This window comes from Notechis scutatus, chromosome 5 (genome assembly GCF_049901735.1).
Source record: "Notechis scutatus isolate UNSWTSFEM ecotype Mainland chromosome 5, rNotScu1.2, whole genome shotgun sequence".
NCBI lineage: Eukaryota > Metazoa > Chordata > Lepidosauria > Squamata > Elapidae > Notechis > Notechis scutatus.
In genome coordinates, this window is record NC_142013.1 from 32077362 (window position 1) to 32094214 (window position 16853).

The 16853-nt window shown below is 39.0% G+C and overlaps 1 protein-coding gene across 5 annotated transcripts in view; it reads right to left on the bottom strand.

The window, feature by feature from the left end:
• SENP7 (SUMO specific peptidase 7) overlaps positions 1 to 16853 on the bottom strand; it is a 41750-nt gene that overhangs the window by 18019 nt on the left and 6878 nt on the right. For 3 of the 5 annotated variants that reach the window (XM_087966482.1, XM_026663937.2, XM_087966481.1), the window contains exons 4-10: positions 15828 to 15907; positions 9733 to 9930; positions 8422 to 8619; positions 4159 to 4262; positions 2727 to 2896; positions 1313 to 1661; positions 700 to 863 (exon numbers count right to left, since the gene is read on the bottom strand). In XM_087966482.1, coding sequence (XP_087822608.1) covers positions 700 to 863; positions 1313 to 1661; positions 2727 to 2896; positions 4159 to 4262; positions 8422 to 8619; positions 9733 to 9930; positions 15828 to 15907 — 1263 coding nt within the window. The remainder of the gene's footprint in view (positions 1 to 699; positions 864 to 1312; positions 1662 to 2726; positions 2897 to 4158; positions 4263 to 8421; positions 8620 to 9732; positions 9931 to 15827; positions 15908 to 16853) is intronic. The other 2 variants (XM_087966485.1, XM_087966484.1) reach the window with 1 other exon arrangement.

A 16853-nucleotide genomic window follows, 5' to 3' on the forward strand; every position in this document is an offset into this window, starting at 1 on the left:
CAGTTTCTATCCATTGCTTCTTGTTTTGCCTTCTGCTTCTTTGGAAAATACATTCCCCCCCCCCACCTTCTTTCTGGCAGCCCCTTAAAGCCTGTTGCCTAGCACCCTCTTGGGCAAAGTATGTGAGCCATTGCCTCCTTTCAGTGATCCATGAAAGTATATCTATAGCACGTAGATAATAAAGTCAAAAAAAAAAGGTGAACAACATTTTTACAGAACTATAGATAAATTGAGGTTGGGTATGACAAGGAATGGCTGGGAGGGGAGGGGCCAGGCGAAGCACCCCTTGATGTGAGTGACATTGAGTTGGTCATGCCCAGCCAGTCATGTGACCACCAAGCCATGCCCAGTCATGTGACCACCAAGCCACGCCCACCCAGTCATGTTACCACCAAGCCATGCCCACCCAATCACATGACCATTAAGCCACGCCTACAGAACCGATTGTTAAGAAATTTGAATCCCACCGCTGCTAGCAACCATAAACAGAACCAAAGGATAACTCATGTACTGAATACCTAATATACAAGAATCACACAAAGAAGCCATTTATACAATCACTAAGCATTCAGTACCTTTCTGAGTCTCTCTCTCAAATCCATACATACTAAAAGCAGATTGAGTAAATATGATTATAATTAATGTGCTTATTTTTGGTGTGAATTCTAATCAATAATTAATAGAGCAAACATTTATTACTTCTTTCGCTTTGCTTTTAGTCTTGTACTGTGACGGATCTTCTATTAAATGTAGAAAATTTTCCTGTTCTTTATCATTTTTCTCCACTTCACGGTCTTTCTCAGTCTGGAAATATGTTTCAGGATCCTGTAGCTCAAGTTCTTCTTCATCACTGGAAAGAACGACTGAAATAAAATAAAAGCAAAATAAATATGATGTAAAGCCTGAATGTTCCATTATAACTCAGCAACCCCAAGTCTTTTGGGCACCTGGGGCTGGTTCCATAGAGTGGCTTGTCTACAGAGTGAAGGAGGCATGGTTTTGTGTGCTGCCTGCATCCTGCAGATGGGGCTTTGTTTGTTTGCATGATCTGGGCATGCTATGGTCCAGTGTCGGTCCACAGACTGGGGGTGAGGGACCCATGGTATAACTGGTGACATTAGTATAGCTAATATACTAATATTATACACTACAGTATAGCCCTGGTAGTGCAGCGGTTTGAGTGCAGAACTGCAGGCGACTTCTGCTGACTGCTGATTGCCAGCGGTTCAAATCCCACCGGCTCAAAGTTGACTCATCCTTCCAAAGTCAGTAAAATGAGAACCCAGATTGTTGGGGGCAATAAAATACATACTTGGTTCTGTTGGCTCAGCTGTCTCTTTATTCATTTCAGATTTAGTCAATGGATTTTTCAATGGCGAAGTTGTATTCACTTTCTCCTTTACAGAAGAGCTGACTACAGACAAAATAGATTTATCCTCGTTAGTGAAAGAATATAGCTTTCTATCAGGAGAAGTATTTGAATTATTTTTACTTGGATAGCATCCAGCAGTGCCCAAATCAGTGGTATTTAGTGTTTCATTAAAATTTGATTCCAAAGGCTGCTGAATATTTTCCTCCTGTAGATTGTTTGTAAGATTCTGGTGGTTTTCACTTGGATTTTGGTTGCCAGATGATTGAACTGATTCTGTCTTGTGTTCTTTCTGTAACAATATTAAGAATTGAAAGTTCTTTCAAGCCTTAGAATAGAAGGTATTTTCATCCTGACTACAAAGTCCTATGTTCTGGGAGGTCTGAGTTTACTACTGTGAATCTGAGTATTGTCACCAATCACATGATTAGCAGCCTATATCTATGTTTATAAATATGTCTACCCTGCCCCTGCCCGACCCAGTTTTATTGGCCTCAAATCTTCCATTCACTCCATATCCACAAAACTTTATAATCACAACACACCACACAGCCAACCACCATGCAAAAACTAACCCTACTGTACAAAAAAGGAGTATCGGAAATGACAGCCAGAATCCTCCAGCCCCTGGGAATAACAATAGCCCACAAACCCACAGCCACACTCCGCCAGAAATTATCCAGAACCAAAGACAAAATACAGGCAGATGAAAGAAACAATGTCATCTACAAAATCAACTGTAACCAGTGAAACCAATTCTATGTGGGATAAACATCACATCAATTAAAGATCAGTATTCACGAAAATCAGCTAGCAGTCAAATGCCACAATCCAAAATCCTTAATCTCTACCCACACTGACACCAAACAGCACCAGTTCAACTGGAGCAATGCAAAAATCATTGGCCACGCCACCACATGCCATACTTGTTAGTTTATCAAACCTGTTCCACCAGCAATTCCATCAACAGACACATTGACCTACAACCAGCCTACAAACCCCTCAGAATCCCAATCAACTGTATAGCCAATCAGAAACAGCACCGACTTTCAACCATCTCATCCAATTTCGCCCCCCACACACACAACAGAAGTTCACCTCCAAATGACCCTGACCTGAGATCACAAGATCTCCTTATCACAAGACCTGTCACAAGACTCACAGATGATTCACACAAGACCTGTCACAAGACCCTCACTTGATACACCCACACCTTAACTTCCCTGAAGATGTTACCCAGCCTGGTAACGAAATGTTCGGAAACTAACACACAAGCTCAGAGAATGTATCTTTACCCTCATCCTACACCTGAGCTACAGATACTTGCCATTATAGCAAGTATATATAATATACTTACCAATAGTGATTTTTTGGAAGAAGCTTCGTTCCAGTGGCTACGGAAAACACCTCTTCTTTTTCTGCTTTCATTATTCTGACAGCTTGACTTCCTCAAAGAAGGAGAAATATTTTTGAAGTCCTCTTGTCTTTTCCCTGCCTTGTATCCATCTTTATTACTGATTCTGCAGTCTTTAAAAATAATGAAATATTGAAGAGTCAAATGGAAATACATTTTTATTTATACTTCCATTCAAGCCCGTTTAATTCCAGAAAACAACCACTTTGTACATGCTAGTCATGGCATGCAAAGAGAAACTGAAACTAATATGGCAACAGCAGCTGCTGGATGTTTTGACAAAACTGTAATCCTCAACTGCTAGGCTGATGATATATGAAGTCTAAATATCAAGTTTGCCAATCTCTACATTAATGGTTGGAAGAATATATGAAAGATAACATTTTAAAAACTCAACAATCTGAAACAATTAGTTTTGATATTTCTAGATCACAACTACTACAACAGGAAATAATTTCATTCCAAATATAATATTGTGACCAATTTTCAGATACATCTAAGAAGACTGCAATTTTTTTTCAAGTTTACTGAAACTGTCTGATGCCTCTACATATTACTAATAATTTCAAGTCTGTCAGTGGTGGTATTCTACCAGTTCAGCCCGGTTCAATCAAACCGGTAGCTCTGAGGATCATCTGTGAGCAAACTGGTTCGCTTTGACTATCAGCTGCTGGGCCTGCCCCAGCTCTATTTTTACCTTTATTTCTTGATTTTGAAGCTCAGCTGCTTCACATGGCACAGCGGATTGCCATGCACCAACTGCTGAACAGGATTGCAGAAAGTCAGTAGCAAACCACCTGGGTGTGCGCAAAGTGCGCCCACCAAGCCACGCCCATAGAACTGGTGGTAAAAAAAATTGAATCCCACCACTGAAGTCTGTCCTATATTCACTCATTGTGTGTGTGTGTTTAATCTGCTTATGTGATGTATTTTTAATTATTTATTTATCATTTCAATTATTAGAAAATGAAAAAATATCCATTCTCTTTCATCCTAAACTATACTATGATAAATGAAGGTAGTCTTGATGTTTGACATTAAGATCTTTGTATTAAGTTCTATAGCATTTGGTGCAGCATGATTTTCAAATAATTGCTTCAAAAACTTTCATATAGAACTATAAGGTAAGTAGTGCACATATCTATGAGATGTGATATGCCATGTAAATGACCAGAATGATTTTGTGGATGAAATTATCAAGGAAACCAACACTGATTTATATTTTATGATAAAACAATCTGTATAAAACATACTGCTGTAATACAAAAACACAGTGACTGTGCTTATTGACTTTAGATCAGAGATAACTCTATCCTGGCCAAGGTTATGTTTTATCTAAATATTACAATGGATTAAAAATATATTATTTACAAACCTTCTAGCAATACATCACATTTTTTTAATGTCTGCAAAGCATTACTAAGTTCTGTATCTTTAGATTGTTTCTTTTCATGTGATCTTTTTGGATAATTTTCACATCTGGGAAGAAAAAAAAATATTAATTAACTTTCTATTTAAAAACAAAACAAAAAACAAGTAAACAACACCCTCCAAAGTGTAGTTGAACTTCTGAATTTGGCTTAATCCCTAGTAATTGTCAGGTCATACCCCTTAAGCTTTATTTGCAACAGTGTTGAGATAGATTGCCCTTGCTTTCTTTGGGTTGACTTTTGCTTTCCAATTTTGTCTAAAGATCAAATGAATAATAATAATAACAATATATTCAGATACTAGCCAGGCCCTGCTTAATTCTGCTTTAGTCCTGAACCAGATCTCAATAAAACTGCCAATATTAATAATAATTCAATATCCACGGAAAACAATCCTCTTTGATAAACCTTACAGCTCTATTGGCTGTAGTTGATCAGAGCACTGTTTATTTTTTGTGGCTTATTGTTTTTAAAAATCTTCCCTAATGCTCACAGTATTTGGAAATTAGATCATTGTTGGCCAAATCATAGGTAGATTTGTAGGCTTGCCACAATAGCAGGAAATGCAAGACCTAGGATTCAGTAAATCATCCTGTCATGCCAACCTTAAGGCATTTTCTGAGATAAAGTTTTCTCAGTGTTCAAATGAGAAAGCTTGGAGCCTAGTGGAGATGTATAAATAGAATCCAAAGTTGAATTTCCATTTCTAAATTGTCCCAGCCTCACAGGATTATAGACTCTTATAATTACATTGGTAATTACACAATTAGATTCTATCAATCAAAATTTGGTTTAAAAGCATACACACTTTCTTTCTCTCACCACTGATATAAAGAAATCCACAAATCAAACTCTCACTGAAACGATAAACCAGTATCTCAGTTGTTCAAGACTACAAATAGTTCACAGGACTGAAAGCCCTTTGGAGGAAAATCCTAGCCTCAGATCAACTCAGCTCAATAAAAATGGCAATGGTAATTATGATTATGTTGATGCCACCAAGCCTTCCCATTCAGAAAACTAGAAGTGAAAAAATGAATTTGTTGAAGAACAATTTATTTTACTTTACTACTGATACTTGGAAATAAAGAAAACTTTTCCATTTCTTGGGACTAACAACCTGAAGAAAACCTATCATCATTACCATCATCACCACCATCATATCTAAATGAAAAAATCTCCAATGCAGAACATATCAGATTGCAGCTTAATTTATTTCCATGTCATGCTACTGTAAGCTACTTTATATAAAATTATTTTTGTAAAAAGTTCATAAGTATTGAACTATAAAAAATGTAATGCTTGGGTATACTGAAACATATTATTTATTCTATGCAACACAAAGCTAGGCCTATAAACTAATTAAATAATAAAAATGCAACAACTTATTACATTTTTATAATTTGCTTATTATCCACATCATAGTAAAGGTACTTTTAAGGAAATAAGTTAGCGACATAACTTACAAGAGCTATTTCTTATAATGAGAGAATAAAGATGTTATTAATAATTCTGTAGAAACAAAATTAGAAAAGTAGCCTTAAATAAATTTATTAAAACTGACTCTTTACCAATTCAATATTGTTTTATTACATACATTTTATCAGAACTACATGAGACACTGAAACAGTATGAAAACTGTTTGAAATATACATTGAATATACTTGTTTATATTCAAAAATTTTAAAAAATCTAATCCCAAGAAAAGTAAGACATTTTTAAAGTAGTGATACAATTAAAAATAATTCCATTAAATTCAAATCCTTGAACAAGTGTAGATTACTCAGATAATAATTTATTTGAAAACACCTCAACAATTCAATCCATCAGTATTTAGAACCCTCACTAAATATATCTTTTATAAGATGAAAAATACAATACCTCTTCTTAAAAGACAAAGAAGTTATAGAGAAAAAATGAGAATTAAAATTCTATAGTTTTAATATATTAAGATAAGCTACTTGTTCTTTATCTTCAAAAAATGTTTTGAATTCAAGCCGTATTTTTTTTGAATGAAGTTTGAAGATTTCCATTGTATTTCAATGTTAAAACATGCATCTATTAGGAACATTATGTTTGTCAATATGGAAGTTCTCCCAGTAGAATATACACTGCTCAAAAAAATAAAGGGAACACTTAAACAACACAATGTAACTCCAAGTCAATCACACTTCTGTAAAATCAAACTGTCCACTTAGGTAGCAACACTGATTGACAATCAATTTCACATGCTGTTGTGCAAATGGAGTAGACAACAGGTGGAAAGCATAGGCAGTTAGCAAGACATCCCCAATAAAGGAGTGGTTCTACAGGTGGTGACCACAGACCACTTCTTAGTTCCTATGCTTTCTGGCTGATGCTTTGGTCACTTTTGAATGCTGGCGGTGCTTTCACTCTAGTGGTAGCATGAGACGGAGTCTACAACCCACACAAGTCGCTCAGGTAGTGCAGCTCTTCCAGGATGGCACATCAATGTGGCAAGAAGGTTTGCTGTGTCTGTCAGCGTAGTGTCCAGAGCATGGAGGTGCGACCAGGAAACAGGCCAGTATATCAGGAGACATGGAGGAGGCCATAGGAGGGCAACAACCCAGCATCAGGACCGCTACCTCTGCCTTTGTGCAAGGAGGGACAGGAGGAGCACTGCCAGAGCCCTGCAAAATAACCTCCAGCGGGCCACAAATGTGCATGTGGCTGCTCAAACGGTCAGAAACAGACTCCATAAGGGTGGTATGAGGGCCCGACGTCCACAGGTGGGGGTTGTGCTTACAGCTCAACACCGTCCAGGACGTTTGGCATTTGCCAGAGAACACCAAGATTGGCAAATTCGCCACTGGTGCCCTGTGTTCTTCACAGACAAAAGCAGGTTCACACTGAGCACATGTGATAGACGTGACAGGGTCTGGAAATGCCGTGGAGAATGTTCTGCTGCCTGCAACATCCTCCAGCATGACCGGTTTGGCAGTGGGTCAGTAATGGTGTGGGGTGGCATTTCTTTAGGGGGCCACACAGCATGTGCTCGCCAGAGGTAGCCTGGCTGCCATTAGGTACCAAGATGAGATCCTCAGACCCCTTGTGAGACCATATGCTGATGCGGTTGGCCCTGGGTTCCTCCTAATGCATGACAATGCTAGACCTTATGCGGCTGGAGTGTGTCAGCAGTTCCTGCAAGATGAAGGCATTGATGCTATGGACTGGCCCGTCCGTTCCACAGACCTGAATCCAATTGAGCACATCTGGGACATCATGTCTTGCTCCATCCACCAACGCCACGTTGCACCACAGACTATCCAGGAGTTGGGGGATGCTTTAATCCAGGTGTGGGAGGAGATCCCTCAGGAGACCATCCGCTACCTCATCAGGAGCATGCTCAGGTGTTGTAGGGAGGTCATACAGGCACGTGGAGGCCACACACACTATTGAGCCTCATTTTGACTTGTTTTAAGGACATTACATCAAAGTTGGATCAGCCTGTAGTGTTTTTTTCCACTTTAATTTTGAGTGTAACTCCAAATCCAGACCTCCATGGGTTACTAAATTTGATTTCCATTGAAAATTTTTGTGTGATTTTGTTGTCAGCACATTCAACTATGTAATGAACAAAATATTTAATAAGAATATTTCATTCATTCAGATCTAGGATGTCTTATTTTTGTGTTCCCTTTATTTTTTTCAGCAATATATTATAATGGAACATTCAGTCCAGAGGTGGTATTCAGCAGGTTCTGACCAGTTCTGGAGAACCGGTAGTGGAAATTTTGAGTAGTTCAGAAAATCAGCAAATACCACCTTTGACTGGACATTTTACAGTATCCTTCCCCTGCCACTCCCACCAAGCCACGCCCACAGAACCAGTAGTAAAAAAATGAGAATCCCACTACTGATTCAGTCTATATAAGTTTTTAATCTTTTTAATGATTTCCTATGTCATCCACAGAGCAAATACTCCAATGCATGCCTTAATCAAAGCAATAAACTGTGAAAAGAGTTCAATGAGCATACAGATATCCTCAGAAGCACATATGAAGAAAGGGTGCAATATAACTAAAATTATTTTCTACTTAAAACATACATGAACTTGTTCCGTGCATAATTTGTGTTTTGTTGTTTAACTGTAGCTTCAAATATATATTTATACATGCATTAGTTTGAAACTCTGTTTTTAGTGATAGAGGAAAACAATAATTAAAACACTGTTTTGAATGACATACCTTTTAGGCAAAATACAGCTTTGTTGAGAACTTATTGTTTGACATGATTTTAGGCTGGAAATAGATAAGGAGGGTTGTTCATCTGATTGCAGCTTGTTAGCATCAGATAACTTAGCATCAGATAAAAGTTGCTTTTTCATGTATTTTCTTCCTGTTTTTGTCCTCAGAATATTCGTCAAGATAACTTTAGGTTGCCTGCTATACATATAATAATTAATAATCCTCAATGTATCAAAATGATGAATTATTTTGTAACTGTCTAAATAATGTCAAATTTTCATTCATCATAGCTCCCCCCAAAATGTTCAAAAAATTAAAAAAAAGTAAGTGAAGTATTCCAAAAGAAAAATTCAGATATGATCAGTTAAAAATGCTATTGATGGTTTCACTGACTTTCTGTTGACACTGGCATCAGCATCATTAAAAAATCAGCATGCATTGCAATTCAGTAAATAAAATGAGAAAATCCACTTTGAATAGAGGAAAATATTCATCACAATCAAACCTTACTCTTAAATGGATGTAAAAGGTCAATAGAAAAATCCTAATTAAATTACCATCAGTTTAGCTATTGACTAGTGTTTTGAATTGCAAGAAATATTTGCAACAACACACACACATACAAACACATACTTATTTCTTTCTGAACTCTGTATGTAGAATTATTATCTATAGAAACTATTCCTAAAGAAGAACTCATTTTCAATTTGACTGTTTCGTTTAGAATCATATATTATGGTAAAATTACCATGGGAAGGAGAAAGTGGAAGGGAAGGTTTGGGGTATTAAAGGGATCTGTTGCACAATGCCAATGTGCACTAAGACATTTGTTGATCCTCAAAAAGGCATTTGCAGACATTCTGCATTTTCAATGTTTTTTTTTTTAAAGTCTTCTGCTGGAATGCTAAAGTTCTATGTAACATCAAGGGATCTACTAAGAAAAAAGCATGCTGCTATTCTATGTCTTCTTCGGAAATAGAATTGAAAACTAGTTTTATGAACACTCAAGAAAAAAGTTAAAGGAAAAACAGTTGCGGAAAGGGGAAGAGGGAAAAGAAAAGGAATTTTCTTCCAGATGTTAAGCTTAAATCAATTCTTCCCAGATATGAACTGTCAAAGAGATGTAACTTTACAAATTCCCTATCAAATGAAACAATTCTAAATGGAAATTACATGGATGCCTCCGGAAGCTTTAGTGAAGATATTAAAAGTGAATAAAATGTACTGTGGAATGCTTATTCATGAGACACAATTGCACACAATTATTTTAATAACAAGTTGTGTTATGTCTAAGACAGACTTAAGACATACCTTTCTGATAAAAAGGGGGATTGGTGAAGAGGATTTAATATGTGCCATATCTCTAGAGTGTCAACAGATGATGAGGTTTGTTGATTTGACTGCAACTTGATAGTATGAGATAAATGAGCATCAGTTACAAACTGCGTCTTTATATATTTTCTTCCTAATTCCGTCTTCAGGACATTCGTCAAGATAACTTTGGGTTGCCTGTCATACATGTAATAATAATGATAGCAAATAAGCAAGTCGAATTAGGATACATGAATTCAACCAAGTGTCCTTCATAATCCAGGTAAGGATAGTTATTCTACACTGCAGAGAGAAATTGCTTCTACATTTTCCTCTTTGACACAGCTTTATTTGCTATACATTTGCTTGGCTGTTGTAGTCTTCTTTGTCTTTGCATCAGTAATGACTGAAATCTTTACCAAGGTTTGCATTAGAAACATATTTTATGATAGTATGCAGTCACTGTCATTATGCCTAAATGGCAGAATTGGATGTTTTGTTTGAAAGATTCCGAAATTTCTGTAGGAATATCCATGATCTAACTCTACAAGTTGTCAATACAGAAATGGTCACAGAATAACAATGAAAATCTAATAACTAAAACTTGAAAGAGAAGGAACTATCCAAAATCTGAATCAGAATTTCCACTTTATTACAGATGCATCTTCTTGGCACAGTTCTGACATTAGCTTAGTCTTCACTCTGGTCTTTTTCAATTACATTCAGAAATTCAGTTGGTTAATTAGGGCTGTTTAGTAATACAGTTGAAATGTCATACATTCAGCAACTTAGAATTGTAATCCAGAGATACATTTCAAACTCTAGAAATTATGAATTTTAGACATAACAAAATCCAAGTCAGTAACTAGACATATCCATGCCCATTGTGATTGTAGCATATTAAGAAGTCCTAGTTAGTTATATCAGGGGTCCCCAACCACCGGGCCCTGGACCGGTATCGGTCCGTGGAACATTTTCTACTGGGCCGCCGGTTTGCTGGGCACCGCCATCTTGTTTCGATGAGAAAGTGCTTCCGGGTGAGCTTTTCTGGTTGGAAAGCGGCGTTTGGGTCCTGAAGGAACCATCGAAGGGGGGGCGGCTTCGAACGAAACTAAGGCACGAGGATTCTTTCAGCACCCAAGGCAAGGCAAGCTGAGTGACCGTCCCAAAGCCGTCCCGAAGCCCATCGACAAAGGTACAAAGGAGGAGTTGAAGGTGGCGGGGAGAAGCGGGGGACGGCTGGCTGGCCAGTCGCTTGGCTCGCCTTGTCTTGTCATGTGTGCTGATGCTGGTACCGGGCCGCGGATCATTTTGTGATGCCGGTACCGGGCCGTGGCACAAAAAAGGTTGGAGGCCACTGAGTTATATGATATAATTCCACCAAAATCAAAACAGCAAATAGAGAAAGGTTACATGTGATAAAATCAAATTTTTGTTCATATATTCTACACATTTGGGCAAAAGGAAAGCAAAAGCTGGGCATAAAATACATAGTAAAGATTCTTAAGAGTAATTTTTGAAAAAGATGTGCAAGCCTGGAAAAAGATTCATCAACCTTAATAATTTAGAAAGATGCTTTGTGTACTGCATATTTTCTTTCAAAGGATTAACACTGTACTAGGGCATATAATTATTGGTATTATCTACAGTAAGGAGCTGCTAGTCCCAAATATTTTCTACCGTGTTTCTCCAACAATACGGCCTCCACCAATAGGAAGCCCCAGCATGATTTATTGGCATAAAATCAAATTAAGCCCCTCCCCCCAAATTAAGGCCCATATTAAACATGTGAAATGGGGGGGGAATGGCGGGGGGGGGGCTTGCCGTTAGGAAGTACTTTGTTGCATGCCCGGATATGGTGCTGCCTGCGTTGGTGGAGCACTTCATATCGGGAGACCTTCCGCCACCGTTAATTTCCCTTCTCCCTTGCTGCCATAGCGTTACAGCAACGCCGCGGCGTTTGGCGCAGCCACGTGCAGCCAGTCAGGGCTCCTCCCTGTAACCGGAGCCCTGAGGAGACACTTGGCTTCAGGCGCTCCTGTGGCCGCCTTCCCTTTGCCTTCAATGGTAAAGTGAATTATTTTAAAAACCTCCGCTCATCCTATCAGGGCCGTGCGAGCTGAGCAGAGCCGGGAAAGCAAGCCGGGGGTGTTTCCTGGTTCTGCCCAGCCCGTACGGCTCTGCCGCGGCCCTGGCGGGATGAGCGGAGGTTTTTAAAATAATTCACTTTACCTTCTAAGGCAAAGGGAAGGCGGCCACAGGAGCGCCTGAAGCCAAGTATACCAACAACAAAAGGCAAATCCTCAAGGTGGGCTGGAGGGAGGTGGCTACGTGCCCCCCGGGCTGCTTCAATGCAAGGTTCTCTAGCCGAGGCTGACAGGAAGTGCCTCCAGGGCCGTGGCAGGCAAGCCGCGGGTGTTTCCTGGTTCTGCCCAGCGCGCGCAGCTCTGCCACGGCCCTGGCGGGATGAGCGGAGGGCCCGACGGGGAGGCACTCGTTGCCTTGGTGACATTTCGGGTGCCTCCGCCGCCGCCTCGCCCATTGCAGGTGGCTGTGGCAAGCGGCGGCGCTTCGCTGAGGGAAAAAGAAGACAGCGCAGCCACCTTGCTTGCTTTCCTACCTGCCCGCCCCAGATGGCCTCAGGAGCGGCGGCAGTGGCAGCAGGCGCGCACACTCCTGCCGGCGAAGGGAGGAGAGGCGAGGAAGTGCGGCAGCAGTGGCTGTCACAGTATCGTCTCATAGCGGGGCAAGGCTGGCAAGCTGAGGTGGCCGCACCAGAGAGCGTCACTGCCGACCCCGTCGTGAGGATAAAGGAGCGGGATAGAGATTCAGTCAGAATCGGCTAGAGAAAAGGGGTCGGCAGTGACGATCTCTGGTGCGGCCACCTCAGCTTGCCAGCCTTGCCCCGCTATGAGACGATACTGTGACAACCTCCGCTCATCCCGCCAGGGCCGCGGCAGAGCCGTACGGGCTGGGCAGAACCAGGAAACACCCCCGGCTTGCTTTCCCGGCTCTGCTCAGCTCGCACGGCCCTGATAGGATGAGCGGAGGTTTTTAAAATAATTCACTTTACCATCGAAGGCAAAGGGAAGGCGGCCACAGGAGCGCCTGAAGCCAAGTGTCTCCTCAGGGCTCCGGTTGCAGGGAGGAGCCCTGACTGGCTGCACGTGGCTGCGCCAAACACCGCGGTGTTGCTGTAACGCTACGGCAGCAAGGGAGAAGGGAAATTAACGGTGGCGGAAGGTCTCCCGAACATCCAAGCTGTCGCCGCCCGCCCACCCGAGGATGCAAGGGGGGGGGAAATTAAGTCACCCCCGAAAAGACGTCCTAGCCGGTTTTTCGGGGGTCAAAAAAAAATAAGGCCCGGCCTTATTATGTGAGAAACACGGTAGTTTGTCACTCTGTGAAGTCCATCTTGCCAGCAGGCTGAATTGAAGAACTACATCGTGGGGAAAAATGAAGAAAGTAGATTTCCAAGAGCCTTGATTACTGTTAGGGCTCTGCAAAAATTCAGAAAGTAGCTTTGAATGCACTCAGCTATGGATATAGATGGGTGTAACTTTCAAAGCAGTTGTATGAATCTTGCAAAAAGTTTCTGGTTTAAGAATCTGAAATATTCACATATATGTTCCTTCACATTGCAAGTTACCTCTTTTGACTGCTTTGTGTAATTCCATTAAAACCAGCTATTGTATATAATATTTCCTTTGTCAGCAGACACCATCCAACCAAGAATGAAATACTAATACTACTCTTATTATCTTCAGCAGTAATTGAAACGTCTAAAATAAAAATATCATTAGTATCCCTGTGCAAAGCTAAACTGTGGTTTAATGAAAGGGTGGATAATTTGAATCACATGGCTATATAGGTTCCTCAAAGCCTAGAATGCAGTTCCCAAGTTCCTCTAAAAATTAATGGAAATGTGACAGAAGATATTGTCTACAACTGAAAAGTTGCTGACTGAAATAAAATTGGAGATTTAGAACATCAGCTGGTATGCTAACTCAGTTTTTATTTTTCATGAGATTCAGATGAAACAGTAGAATTGCTAAACTCCCTGTTCATGATAATGGATCAGATGATGTTTAACAAATCTAAACTGACGTTAGCTGAGGCAGAGATGCTACTAATGGTTCATTCATCTGTCCAGGTGAGTGTTTTGGATGGAACATCTACTCTTCCTCTACCCTGCCAGATCAGTTTCACAGCTCAAAACTGATTCTGCAACCATTCTTGTCTTTAAATACAAGAATGTTATAGTTGTCCATGCCCTAGTAACCTATTTAAATTACTGCAAGATGTTTAAAAGTTTAAAAACTTGTTAGTAAAAAATGCTGTATCAAGAGAATAGCCTGAAATTGGGTGATAAGCATACCTATTAGTTTGTTATAATCTTCACTGGCTCCAAATTAGATTTGGTTCCAGTTCAAAGCGCTGGTTTTAACCTATAAAACTCTTCATGGCTTGGGACCATCATATATGAACAAATGCTTCTTCTCATGTTCTGATCCACAGAACCTTTCAAGGATTTGCTCCATATGCTTCCTCTTACTGAGACTACCCAATAGTGGGTTTTTTTCATAGTACCCCAACGTTGCAATTTTTTCCCCAATAACGTGTGCCTGGCATGTCCTTAATATTTTATTAGTACAGAAAATTATTTTTTATTCTCTTAGGACTTTCAATGGTATGTTAATCCTGCTATGGTTTAAATTTTTTATTATTTTGCAGTACATGCTATTAGTAATAGTTGCAAGACCAAATTGCTCATTTTTCCAAAGTATAAGAGAAGGAAAAAAGATTTATTCCCTTATTTGAGGCTCTCTGTTTCCCTCTCACTTTCTCTCATTTGCTGCTGGAGGTTTCCAGTTTAAAGCAGTATTTTGCAACCATGGCAACTTTAAATTATGTGGACTTTAAGTCCCAGAATTCCCCAGCCAGCATTTTGGGAGTTCTGGGAATTGAACTCCATTTCAAAGAAATCATTGTTTAGAAATACTGTATTATTAACAAAGTGGAAGGTGGTAGTTTACTTATTCTTGTAGATATTAGATCAGAAATGAGGAACAGTTTGCACTGCAAAAAGGAGAAAAAAAGTTTAAAAGTTTTAGAGCTGGAAAGACTTCTAGTATTTGCGTATCTTTGCTTCAAAAGTTTCAGAAAGTCTCAATTGACAGGGAGTTATAATCTAAACCAACACGGAACTGTCTGAAAATGTTGTAAAACTGATATCACCTACAAACTGGCAGGTGCTAAACACATAAGATTTTAATATACTGCTTTATTACTGATTTCAGCATCTGTTTTGCTACTGTTGTACCTCACTTCAGTATATATAAAAACAACATGCTTTATTTATTTATTAAATTTATTTGCCGTCTAACTCGCCACAAGATTAGACTTCATGGTAATACTAATTTAATAGGAAGCAGGTAAACTAATAGAACAGTTGTCTAAGTAGACATATATATACAGCCGATTTAAGTTGCAATCTGATACATATTTTAATCTAATAAAACAATAGTTTTACAGTATACTTCAATATGAATCTGCTCAGGTAAAAATATTTTTTCAGATGATGCATACATGTCAGATCAGGCATTGTTTACCCAACCTTTTTTTAATGTGAGAGAAAACAGAGATGTTCAGCCTACTTTTGTCAGTGACAGTTATTTTTTTACAATACATCTATTATACTACAAACAAGGCTCAATACTTCATAGGACTTATCCGCTGGAAGTAATGTACATACTGGAGAACAAGCTGAGAATCTTAGGTTGTAAAATACACCCCCAAATGGGCTTATGCAGCACAAGTATATATGGTAATACTTTTTTAAGGTACCTCTATGTACTTGTGAATAAACTTATCCACAGGTTCATCTCACAGTCTAAACTAACTCAAGGATAAGCCAACTGTGAAAATTAAAACACATGAAAATTTCAAGGTCTGGCTTGGCTTATCAACGGTAGCACATTTTTCATAGTATTTTCATTAAAAATATGAGGATCAGATTATCTGCAGATAGGCTTATCCAAGAGAATGTACAGTTACAGATTATGGCATGGATTTATGAAAAATCATCTGCTCACCCCAATACTGATCTTTCATCACCAATGTTTTTCCTTTTCCAGTTTGATTGAATCCTTTTATTCCTTGATCCTGATGCCCACTGAAATAGGGATGGTAAGAGGTAATATTTCAAAAAATGTAAAAATATTTAAGGAAAACTGAGCACAAGATACATTTTTAAAAATCACCAAACAGGTAACATAAATTGATATACAACATTTTTGTCTAATAAACACAGTGCTGAATAATAATTTGATTGTACAACTATAATTTCCAATGGATTAGTTTCCATCCATTGGAACTAATCCATTGAAAATTATAGTTGTACAATGGATGGAAAACTTGATTAGTTTCCAATGGATGGAAACTAATCAAGGAATGGATGGGAAACTTCCTAACAGTGAGGACAATTAACCAATGAAACAGCGTGCCTTCAGAAGTTGTGGGTGCTTCATCACTGGAGGCTTTTAAGAAGAGATTGGACAGTCACTTCTTTGGAATGATATAGGGTCTCCTGCTTGAGCAGAGGGTTGGACTAGAAGACCACCAAGGTCCCTTTCCGCTCTATTCTGATTGATTGATTGGTTGACTGACTATAAAACTTGGAGAACTGAATTTGGTATTTTCATTCCCACATTGAATCAGGAAGTTTGAATTACAGTAGTAGAATCACATTCAAACGCAAAGTAAATATCCATCAACAAGCCATCAGTACATGTTTAGCGGGAACTTTTTTGCATAACAATATGCCCTTATTCAGTTTTAATCAAGAATGTCTCTAGTAATTAACAACTTGCTCTAAGCAAATCTACCTAACCTCCATTTAACCTGACAGAATTTTGCTTACAATGAAAGACATCCAATTATCAATAATAAAACTGGCAAGTTACTAATTCTTAGGGACTATAAGTAGACAAAGTTGTCAAATTCAGATTAAATATAGCCATTCCCCTTCTACCAGAGTGCTTAAGGTATCACAATCAATCAAAACCAAAACAGATACACCTGTCACTCTCAGCAGAATTCCCTCTAAATCAATCTTAATA